General features: G+C 35.9%; 1 protein-coding gene across 1 annotated transcript in view; it reads right to left on the reverse strand.

The window, feature by feature from the left end:
• The window catches only part of LOC141294069 (hyccin 2), a 28,115-nt gene extending 16,104 nt beyond the window's left edge, over window positions 1–12,011 (reverse strand). Inside the window, exons 1-6 of the mRNA XM_073826150.1 lie at window positions 11,779–12,011; window positions 7,116–7,198; window positions 2,482–2,539; window positions 2,148–2,252; window positions 1,600–1,779; window positions 1,430–1,510 (exon numbers count right to left, since the gene is read on the reverse strand). Coding sequence (XP_073682251.1) covers window positions 1,430–1,510; window positions 1,600–1,779; window positions 2,148–2,252; window positions 2,482–2,532 — 417 coding nt within the window. The 5' untranslated portion in view covers window positions 2,533–2,539; window positions 7,116–7,198; window positions 11,779–12,011. The remainder of the gene's footprint in view (window positions 1–1,429; window positions 1,511–1,599; window positions 1,780–2,147; window positions 2,253–2,481; window positions 2,540–7,115; window positions 7,199–11,778) is intronic.
• Between the last annotated feature and the right edge of the window lie 819 nt (window positions 12,012–12,830).

Below are 12,830 nucleotides of genomic sequence, written 5' to 3' on the forward strand. Positions count from 1 at the left end.
GCCCATCTAAATACCCCATCCGAAGTTTTTTTTACCTTAGTCGAACATTTATGGAGATATTAGAGTTTTTCGAATTGCTTGTTACAGGAGTGAATGGTACATGTGATGTATCTTGTAAATTGCACCACTAAACGTGCAAGTAATCTTACCAAACTTGTACAGTAGTGTAAATAGGTTATGTACTCACAAAACGCTGCATCAGAACATTTGTAAGTCCACCATGAGTGTTTTAAAAACACGTTTTACCCGAGAACTACTAGTCTCTACAAGTCGACGTCACTTCCCTGGTTTGAAAAAAGCATGTAAAAGTCCTCCTACTACATCTGTGTGCATGTCAACTTGTAGGAGGACTTTTAAGTGCTTTTTTCAAACCAGGGAAGTGACGTCGACGTGTCGCCATTTGTAGTTTTTGACTAGTAGGGATCGGGTAAAACGTGTTTTTAAAACACTCATGGTGGACTTACAAATGTTCTGATGCAGCGTTTTGTGAGTACATAACCTATTTACACTACTGCACAAGTTTGGTAAGATTACTTGCACGTTTAGTGGTGCAATTTACGAGATACATCACATGTACCATTCACTCCTGTAACAAGAAATTCGAAAAACTCTAATATCTCCATAAATGTTTGACTAAGGTAAAAAAAAACTTCGGATGGGGTATTTACATGGGCTTCGGAGTGCATAGCAATGAAGTCAATTCTACTCCGAACCATCCCTTTAATGGAACATGATCTTTACTTAATACCCTAATGATTTTTGGCAGAAGAAACGAAAAATCGATCATTTTCACTCATACAATGTATTGCTGGCTATTGCTACAAATATAGCCGTTCTACTTATGACTGGTTTTGTGGTCCAGAGTCATATTTGAGCTTCAGGTAAGCACACAGAAAAACTGTTTTTTGACACTTCCTCCACTTAAAACATTATTATTTTAACACTGTTTTAAAGTTTAAAAATAGTTGTTTCAAATATTTTTTAAATCATATTTTCTCATATATTTATGAGGAATGTGTGTGTTTGTCATAATACTATTTATTTAATATTATTATTTTTACTGAATCCAATTAGTGTCAATTTGACATGACAATTATACTCAGATTTTTAACCTAATACAAGTGCTAGGTTAACTCAGCTAATACCAGCAAAACCAGTGGTTTACTCAGGTCTTGCACCTCCCAGAACACCCTAGAAACCACCTAAGAAACCCTAGCAGGTTTTGTAAAAATCAAGGTTCTTTAGCTTTTGTAGGTTTGTGCATTAGTCTCTAGTTTCCCGCACCCTCCGAAAAGAAACCAGATCTGTGTTTTGTATGCATAATAACAGAAGATATCATTTTCACTGATTTGAAACCGATACCTCCCGCATCTCAGACGCCCAATAAAGGTCAGCTTAAAAAGTGTTTCTATTTTTCTTCACCTATTACCTCATGGTATATTGAAGGCTTGGAGAGAGTCGGTATGGTGAATGACAGCAGCTTTCCATTTCCTTTACTGTCCACAATTTCCTGTAACACAAGACGTATATGTGTACGTCAACTTTAGATATTGAATTCCAGGAAATTGCAGGTAATGCACAATCACCGATCTCTCTTACCAGGTTATAGATCCCCAGTAAAAGGGCTTCAACACAGCCATTGCGGTAGCGCTCCCTACTGGCAGAACGACGCAAGTACACCCAGATGAGTTCAGGCAGGAACTGCAGCGTAAACCGACGCAAGCCCTCTTCTGAGCTCCGGTACAACTCAAACAACTGATGACACACCGGAGCCAGCAGCTACAGAGGAAGAGAGAGAAAGACGACAATGATATAAAGTAAAAGAGACAGTATGGGACACATGCACAGAGAGGAACACTCCTTATAAAACACCAGCATAAGAAAGCAGCATATTTAAGAAACTATGAAAATTGATCTGAAATTATAATATGATATTACATATGAAATAATATTAAATATGCAATTAAAACTAAATAATCTAAATAACTCATATCATGCCATTTTAAATCACCTCTGAATGCGCATATCAACACATGATTTCAGAAGGAATCATTACCCAACAAAAGACCCTTTTGATATGAAAATACCCATAAGATTCTTAAATTAAACATGAATCTTGTCTGAAGTGTTTCAAACATTCATCATACCTCACTACAGGGCTGCTCCTGAATAACAGCATAGAGAGCAGGTACTAGAGCTTTCTTCAGACGCAGGCTGCCAGAATAGCTGCGGATTTGATCGTCAGGTAACGTCTGAGGAGGAGAAATGGTGGTAGACATGAGTAAGCAGCCTCAACCTGAATCGGCCTGGAATTGAATTAACTCAGAGGCTGAAAATATTCCTCCATTAAGTTCTGAGATTCAGAAACCAAATGTGGTTATTGGGACATCGCGCTCAGACCACTTGGGAAGGGAGGACTTAATTTGAGTGAGCTATATAAAAACGTCATATTAAATCCTGCAAGGATGTCAAAACTCTCACCTTGAACTCTGCGAGCCATTCCTCCACCACGCCACGCTCTGAGCAGAGCATGGTCCTCCTGAAAGAGGAAAACAGGTAAAGGTGAAGGGAGGAAGAAAACATGTACATCAATGTACAAATCATGGCCCAAAATGAATCTGTTTTTTGCTGCAATGTCACTGAAGTGAGAAAATTTGCTAGGCAAATTTCTTTTCCTATCAACCATGAAAACATATTTTGCATTATTCCATTAAATGATGCAAAACTGTTTTATGGCTAGTTTTAAAGCCAATATCTCTATAAAGCACAGGTTTTATATATTTTATTATGATTATTTTAGTCCAAGTGTATCTAAACCTATGAATAGTATACACTGCCAGTCAAAAGTTATTTAAAATGTAATTAATTCCTGTGATTTTTAAATGTTTAATCATTGCTCCAGTTACATGATCCTTCAGAAATCGTTCTAATATTCTGATTTGCTGCTCCAAAAACATTTATTATTATTATTATTATTATTATTATTATTATTATTATGTTGAAAACAGCTGAATAGATTTTTTTCAGGTTTCTTTGATGAACAGAAAGTTCAGAAGAACAGTGTTGAAGTCTTTTGTAACATTATATATGACTTTATCATCAATTTTGATCAATTTAAAGCATCCTTGCTAAATAAAAGTATTAATTTCTACAATTTATTTCCCCCAAAAATAAAAAAATTATACCGTCTCCAAGCTTTTAATTGGTATAGTGTATAATGTCAAAAAAATGTTACCTGAACAGCAAATCATCATATTAGAATGATTTCTTAAGGATCATGTGACACTGAAAACTTGATTAATAATGAAGAAAATGTAGCACAGGAATAAATTACATTTTAAAATATATTCATATTAATGAATATATCAAATAGAAAACAGTTATTTTAAATAGTAAAAATAGTTCACAGTATTCACAATATTACAGCAGAAGAGACTTCTTTAAAAAAACATGTAAAATCGTACTGTTCAAAAACTTTTGACCAGTATTGTATTTATATACACATACATTATATATATACACATACACATACACACACACACACACATACATATATATATATATACATATATATATATAGTTTATAAACTATTCTTCTGATCTCAAAATCTAAAATCTTCAGATGCCTTTATTCAGCAATGACATTAAATTGATCATGGCAGTTTATAATGAATAATTTTGTGAAGCATCTTGCGACACTGAAGACTGGAGTAATGTCTGTAATGTAATTTCTTATTATTATCAATATTAACAGTTGTGGAAACCATGATACAGCTTTTCCCAGGATTTTTGACAAACAGAAAGTTCAAAAGAACTAAATTTATTTGGATTAACTTAGAGAGCCAGGTAACTAATCTAAAAACAGAAAACCTTCTGGTTTAAAGAGATAGTTCACCCAAAAATGAAGATTCTGTCATTAATTACTCAACTTCATATTGTTCCAAACCCATAAGACCTTAGTTCATCTTCAGAACACAAATTAAGATATTTTTGATGAAATCCGAGATCTTTCTGACTTCATAATAGACAAGCAGCGCAACTGACACATTCAAGAAACAGAAAGGTAGTAAGGACAACATTTAAATCGTCCATGTGACATCAACGGTTCAACCAACATTTTATGAAGTTGCTAGAATTCTTTTTGTGCTTCTGCGTCAGTGGCCACCATGCATTTAGGAGAGTAGCTGTCTATGCAGGGTCAGAAAGCTCTTGGATTTCATCAAAAATGTCTTAAAGGATAACTATTGCCAAAATGCAACCTGGGCTGTTTTTTTTTTTTCTGTAAACGAGACAAACTTGTATCTAAAAGCATAATTACGACAAACGTGCCGTTTTTGAGATTGACCGTGATTTCGTTTTGTTGTCAATGGCCGGTGAATGGGAGTACTAGGGGCATAACTTTGAACGCATCAAAATCAATATTTTTACTACACTAAGAAGGCTCGACACACCATGAAACTTTGCTCGATGTATCGCCTGGGTCTCTACTAGGGCTGCACAATTTAGAGAAAAAATCTAATTGCGATTTTTCTGATCAAAATTGCGATTTGCGATTTAAAATGCGATTTACTACTATTTCATAAAAGAGCTACAAGTTTGATATGGTGGTTTTAACAGCACCAAAGAAAGACCAAGCATAATCACAAAGTATGCTACACTGTTCTACTGTTTATTTAAAACCTCTTTAACATTGTTGTCATTTTTTAAATAAAGTTGTCATGAGAAATTAAGAAAATAACTACAGTATCTTAAATAAAATTGAATTAACAATTAAAATGATATAATAAAATATTATTTAAATCTTTTAAAATAAAATATATACTATTATACAAAATTAATTAATACAAATATTATATATTTTATTATATAAAATCCTAAAAGATTACATACATACATACATACATACATACATACATACATACATAAATAACATTATTTTATAACAAAATATAATTAAAATCTTTTAGGAATCCAAACACACTGTAAACTATTTTACATTAGTAAAACACTGATGATAACCTACATTAAGAGACACTTTGTTGGGAAGTTTAGCCGCTGCTCCCGCTCATCTTTTCCAAATGGCGTTACCGTTATTTGCTCAGTACATGCAGTAGAGACCTGCACTCCTACGAGAGTACAGCGGGACCCGACGCAACCGACTGCGGCGCGGAACATAACTTGATGGGAGAGTGCGGCTGTGCGGGACGCGGGAAAATAAAATGATTCGCGGGACTCCCGCAAAATAGAAATATCTAAACAAAATATTTAAAAAACAAAACATTGTTATTCATCTATTGCACAAAAGCAGCAAGAACAACTAGTATACAACTTACAGCTATGATTAGTAAGCACAGGGATAGGCAGTCATCAGAGGTGTTTAAGTTAGAATCCACTCACTGCTCAAATGTTCTTGCACAGTGCTGAATATTGCGTGCTCACGAATTAAAACACACGAAGTGTAGACATTGTGAAAGATTCATTGTGCATACTATTCATTGTAGAGCTTGATAAGTTCGCGTATAAACTGAGATATCAGCTTTAAAGGAGCTGTGTCTGCTTGCATTTTCTGTTAAGAATAACAGTGGTTTGTGAATGTTGATGCTTAGCCTATAGGCTATAACAAATATTTTTATCGGGGACGTTTATGCTGGGGTTTTGTGAAACTTACGAGATCTGTTTCATGTAAATTCAATTGATGTACTGAAAAAACAACAACTATAAAGGTTACTTTTATGCGGGCTTTTGCGGACAGAAGCGGGACAAAACATGAATGTCGAGGCGGGAACGGAACGAGATAAACATATTTCTGCGGATGCAGGCAAGTATAGGTCTCTGCAGGAAAGTAATGGGAGTTACTAGATCGGGGCGTTTTTAGACCATGGTACCTGATTGGCTGACGTCATAGTGACGGTAGGTTTAGGGGTGGGGTTAGGTAAAGGGAATCATTTCGATATCATGATTTAGAAACACCCAGCAGTTTGAAAACACCCACAAAATTCAGAAACGCCCACGTTTGCTCTGCAGAGACCTCTTCCTCGATGCAGGACTGAAAAATACGTCCTGTGCACGTCTCTACATGCAGTGTTAAAATGCCCCCTATTGGTTAAACTCTGCATCAAACGTAATATAAGCATGAAGATGTAATATGCACATGAAGCGACCTGTCAAAAACGATTTATATGCTTGTTACCACAGTTGATAATTAATCGAAATAATCGCAGCTCTTGCGATTTGAAAATCGCACCCTTTCAAATCGCGATTTCGGTTTAAAAACGATTAATCGTGCAGCCCTAGTCTCTACACATGAACTCCAGCATTGAGAACATTGTTTGTGTACACAAAAGAAAGTTTTTGAACAACTCACTTTCACTGTTTGAGTTTCCGCTCGCGGCCGTCTTGCCAGTCAAGAGGTGTCGATCTCTGAATGAGAGGAGAGTAAAGATGGATAGCTTCTAAAGCATATTTCCATATAAATGCACGGCTAATTCGTTGTTTTGTCGCAAATGAAAAACAATATTAACCTTACAGTTGTAAAAAGAGCCTCATATAAGCCTAATATTTCGTCCTATGGAGTCCATTCATTCGCATTCGGAGATCGACACTTCTTGACTGGCAAGATGGCCACTAGCGGAAACCCAAACAGTGTAAGTGAGTTGTTCAAAACCTTTCTTTTTAGTAAACTCTGTGTACACAAACAATGTTCTCAATGCTGGAGTTCATGTGTAGAGACCCAGGCGATACTTCGAGCAAAGTTTCATGGTGTGTCGAGCATTCTTAGTGTTGTAAAAATATCGATTTTGATGCGCTCAAAGTTATGCCCTTAGTACTCCCATTCACCGGCCATTGACCGCAAAACGAAATCACGGTCAATCTCAAAAACGGCTTGTTTGTCGTAATTATGCTTTTAGATATATATTTGTCTCGTTTACAGTAATAAAAAAAAACAGCCCAGGTTGCATTTTGGCAATAGTTATCCTTTAATTTGTGTGCTGAAGATGAACAAAGATCTTACAGGTTTGGAACAACACAAGGTTGAATAATTGTGCAATGTGTGCCAATTGGCCAGTAATTTTATTTTCTCCCCTCAACCATTTTTAGTGCTTAATTTGGCTCACCTGCCCCAAACCCAGCTCAGAAGTGTAGATAACGAAAGATGTGGCTCAGATTCTCCATGTCTCTTGATCTCTGGTCAAACAGCCTGCAGATAAAAAGAAAACGTGTCCCACTCAAAAAAAAAGCTCACACACCTGCCTGACACATACGCATCACGGTTACTACAGCGACTGTTGGCTCAGGTTCCAAACTGAGCATTGAATTTTGCAAACACACACACACACACAGGTGTTCCCCCATTCAGTCCTAAAACAGGACGTCTGTGTTGATGAATGTTTGTGTGCAGCTCTTAAAATGGCAGGCTCTGCATATGGCAGTGTGTTGTGAGGGGGAGAGTGCTGTGCTCTGATTAGACAGCAGCGCTGCACTGGGGGTTTGGGAGTGAATCTGAGGTGAACAGAACAGATGCTTTACACGCTAAACAAAATCTGCCAACATCCCAAATCCTACTTGTGCTGTCGAGACATGACCTAAGATAGCCTAGAGGAAGAGCTAGTGTTATACACTATTTTTCAATTCACTTAAAGCATTCCATATTTACATGCAACATTTAGGCACAACAACAAAAAATTCTCAAATTCTGTCAATTTCATGCAGTAAGTGCTGTTTTGCCATTTCTGATGTGGCATGGCAAATCCCTGTAGAAGCGCCTCAGTTTAAAGAACAAAAAAAAAAGCGCTTGTAAACAATGTCACATAGCAGTACATTTACCAAGTCATTCAGCGTCCACAGCTCATTAGTTCACTAGAGAAATGAAATGAATGAGCATTTTGTTTAACATATGCTCTAATCTAACCTATATATTCATCACATTACTTAACCTGTAATTATGTCTTGCTTATTTAATAAATCTGTCATGAAAATAAGTTATGACAGCCAGTGTGTAAATCGTTACATTTTAACGAACTGAAGCAGAAATGTAATTTTATAATTACATTTAGAAGTTAATGTAAAAACTGCTTTGTTTACTGTAACTTTTAATATTACAGTAATGTGTGTAACAGGGCTTCCTTTTTATTTTTTCAAATAATTATAAATTAATTTGTTTTGTTTTGTTAAATGAAGCAATTTGTGACCCTGGACCACAAAACCAGTCATAAGTAGTATGGCATATTTGTAGGCAACAATATATTGTATGGGTCAAAATGACTGATTTTTCTTTTATGCCAAAAATCATATTCAGTAAAGACCATGTTCCATAAAAATATTTTGCAAATTTCTTACCGTAAATATATCAAAACTTAATATTTGATTGGTAAGATGCATAGCTAAGAACTTCATTTGGACAACTTTAAAGGCAATTATCTCAATATTTTAATTTTTTTGCACCCTCAGAGTCCAGATTTTCAAATAGTTGTATCTTGGCCAAATACTGTCCCATTAACAAATCATATCATCACATCATTGGTGTCTCATATGAGAAGCAATCGCAATTTGAGGAAAAAAGTCTTAAATCTGTGGTTGTGTGTGTGAAAATATTCAGATTTAACCCTCTTTTTAATTTTTATTTTTTATTTATATATATATATATATATATATATATATATATATATATATATATATATATATATATATATATATATAGGCTATATAAGTAACTGTAATTTAATTACACTTTTTTTCACTGTAACTGTAACTGAACACAATTAGCCTACATTTATTTTGTAGAGTCACAAATTTCATGACTTGACTTGACATAATCAAAGATGGCTTGCGACTCGACTTTGACATCAATGACTCGACACTTGACTTGGACTTGGGGCAGGGAAAGAAATGATAGAAATTAATACTTTTATTTAGCTAGGATGCTCAAAAGTGGTGATTAAGATGTTTATAATGTTGCAAAAGATTTCTATTTCAGATAAATGCTGTTCTTCTGAACTTTCTATTCTTCAACGAAAATGTTTTTGAGGAGCAAATCAGAATATTTGAATAATTTCTGAAAGATCATGTTACACTGAAGACTGGAGTAATGATGCTAAAAAATCAGCTTTGAAATCACAAGAATAAATTATATTTTAATATTTATTCAAATTGAAAACAGATATTTTAAATAGTAAAAATATTTCAAAATATTACTATTTTTGCAGTACTTTGGATCAAATAAATGCAGGCTTGGTGAGCAAAAGGGACTTCTTTTAAAAAATTAAAACACACTTTTGACTTGTGTATTTCTACCTTACATTTTAATACCGGAACATAGATTCATGGACATGTTGTCAACCACCCATTCAGTTTAACCCCTCCCAAGTAAAAAATTTAAATTTATCCTGAGGCTCTGCTACACTCTGTCTCAACTATGACTAAAATATTTGAAAAATGCAGTATGCCTGCAACAAAATTGCAGTCAATACTCTTCACACAAAAGCTGCCCTACCTCAAGACAGGAGCTATCTGCCTGACCAAAACATTCCTCTACTCTGTAAATGCAACATGTTTAGCGCGCCTGCTCTCCAACCTTTGCCAACGGGTAAGAAGCTTACAAGATTCAGTGCCAGATAATTAAGTGTATACAGTCCCCCCGAAGAGGGACGCACAGCGAGGCCTAAAATAGCCATTGTGAAAAGAGCTTAGTGCAAAGAGAGAAAATGAGAGGTGATTTCACTGAACGGAGATCAAAGTAGTAAGCATTCAACAAGCAGAGTTTACTATGATCGGCCTGTCGAGCGCAGCGGGACGCAACAGAAAGGTCATTGTTAAATAGGTTGTGCAACATACTCTCAAACACACTCCAAACTGTCACACACACACAATTCACCTGTGATAATAACGCTCAAAATCTCTCACACAGCTCACGGTGTTACCATAGTAAGGACAAACATTCAAGCGAAACATATGGACTTGTATACAAACATAGATGCATGCGTTCTCAAACACACCAGGAATGATTTTGCTCTGACAGTGTGAGATGCATCTCATCACTCTCAATCCTGTCAAATTAGCCAGATGGTGTCTAATCTCGCCCGGGCAAATCTCTGTGCGCACAGAATACAAGTCCTTGGCAAGGGTCATGATCCACCTCCTCTGAGATAAAAACAACTCCCTGTCTAGAGCGAAATGACTAAGTTGGTTTGATTAAAGAATTACTCTAGGGTTAGTGGCCAATCAAGCCTTAGTGATTGCCATCCTTCCTGTGTCATTTGACTGTGGTTTGTCAGCGAAAACCGACTTCCTGCTCTGAACACTGGTGCATCTGTGTTTGGGGTGAGGGGGGTGCAAACTTCATACTGTTGGTTTTTAGGTGTGCCTTCCTGGCGTCAAATCACTTCACTTTCTGCGTAAGATTTAAAACTGGTGTTGTGCCAGAAGATGGAGTAACGCCAATGTGTGTGTAGCGTTGAGGTATCCAGAGAAAAGATAATGCATATTGAAAAAAATAGGCCAAACCATTATGTGAAAACAAAACGGTGCATGTTTCTTAAAAAACTTGACGTTCTATTTAACCAATTCATATCTAGTGTGCATCACTTTCTCTGTTCTATTTTTAGTGACAGCCAAATCACTGACAAATCAAATTCAGAATGAATGAATTCAGCTAAATCAATTTAGCAATTTTGTCAGCACACACACACAAAATAATAATAATCCTTTGAAGCAAAAAGCATGGAAACTTGTGACCAAAGACTGAAAAGTATGTGACCCTGGAACACAAAACTAGTCTTAAGTAGCATGGGTACATTTGTAGCAATAGCCAAAAATGCATTGTAGCCAAAAATTATAGCAAAAATGATAGGATATTAAGTAAAGATCCCTGAATCCATGTTCTATGAAGATATTTTGTACATTTCCTACTGTAAATATATCAAAACTTAATTTTTGATTAGTAATATGCATTGCTAAGAACTTTATTTGGACAACTTTAAAAGCAATTTTTTCAGTATTTTGATTTTTTTTTTTTTTGCGCCTTCAGATTCAAGGTTTTCAAATAGTTCTATCTCAGCCAAATATTGTCCTATCCTATCAAACCATACACCAATGGAAAGCTTATTTTGTTTGCCTTTCAGATCCTAATGTCAAAAAATTGACCCTTATGACTGGTTTTGTGGTCCAGGGTCATATACCACATATTACATAATTTATACTATTATAGGCTCAAAATACAGCACTAAAAGTCAATCAATGTGTGTACAATACGTGTAAATGCTTAGCTAGTAATGTTTACTATAGTTTCCCATAAAAGTTTTTAACAATCCAACAGTGTTTCATGTGTTTACAGTCATAATATTTTAGTTAACAACAATAAAATTCTAAATAAATACTGAATTTGAGGCATTCATCTGTTAATAATATATAATAGCAACTTAACTTCCAATAATAGCTTATTTTACATTTTCTGGATGCTGCATACTGATTGTAACACACTGAAATAAATATTTTAAAATCGTGAGTTTGATTTACGGTTGAATTTAGAAGAGAAGTAAAGCATGGCCATATTTTTATGTCTAAACGTGATATGAAAATCATCTCTGCTTTACATATAACATTTTGTTGTTAACTTTTTAGTGACCGCAAATGTAATTTAATGAATATGTTTAATAATCACTCGGCCTAAATATAACCAAATCAGCGGCATCTTCCAACGTATGCGGTTCAGATATATTAAACATGCTCAAATATGCTCATACATACAAAAATCTATCAATGACAGGGTTGTGAATTACATACCAGTAGGATCTGGACTCCTCCGGATGCTGCAGATGATCACTAGAGTCCTTGAGCAAAGCTGCAATGCGCCTTAAAGGACAGACCCAACACAACGACCACTTCTAAGATCAAGCAGAACATTACTTGTACAATCCCACCGGACCATTACTATTTATATCAAGGAATCGATGGGTTAAAAGGGCCTTGCGTTTGCCAGACCGAAAGGATCACTGCCGTGTTGACATCATCATGTATCTCCGCTCTCTAGCTCTTCCTGCCAACTTGCAGCTATTTACCTGACCAATTGAGTCGCTCTGATCGAGCCCTCGCCGCGGCTGGCCAATAGCTGCGCAGTGCGGTGAGCGGCGAGCTGAGCGGTAATCACCGCACTGCGCTGCTATTGGCCAGTCGTGTCGTGGCCTCGATCAGAGCGACTCAATTGGTCAGGTGAATAGGTGACCCGTGCTTGGGTTAAGACAGATGACACGCGTCATCGATCACGGTGAAAATGCACTCAGGGAAGTGCACTGGACTTCGAGTTCCCGTCAAAGAGACTATGTTTGCAATTCTCCTGTGCTGTTAAATGGGTGAAAGGGGTCACGTAATTACAGCAAACAGTCTTGCACTGCATTTACCATAATGAATGGGAATCTTTCACAAACTGTGGACGAGTTCATGGGAACAGTATCAGGTATTAGGTAGTTTAAAGGGATAGTTCACCTAAAAATGAAAATTCTGTCATTATTTACTCACCCTCATGTTGTTCCAAACCAAACCTGTAAGACCTTTGTCATCTTCAGAACACAAATTAAGATATTTTTCGATGAAATCCGAGAGCTTTTTGACCCTGCATAGACAGCAATGAAACTGACACGTTCAAGGCCCAGAAATGTAATAAGGTCGTTATTAAAATAGTCCATGTGACATTAGTGCTTCAACCTTAATTTTATGAAGCTATGGGAATACTTTTTGTGTGCAAAAAAAACAAAAATAACCACTATTCAACATTTTTTTCTTTGACGCAGGAGCAAATATTAATTTCGTCAATATTAGTGAGATATATATATATAACT

This window comes from Garra rufa, chromosome 20 (assembly GCF_049309525.1).
Source record: "Garra rufa chromosome 20, GarRuf1.0, whole genome shotgun sequence".
Taxonomy (NCBI): domain Eukaryota; kingdom Metazoa; phylum Chordata; class Actinopteri; order Cypriniformes; family Cyprinidae; genus Garra; species Garra rufa.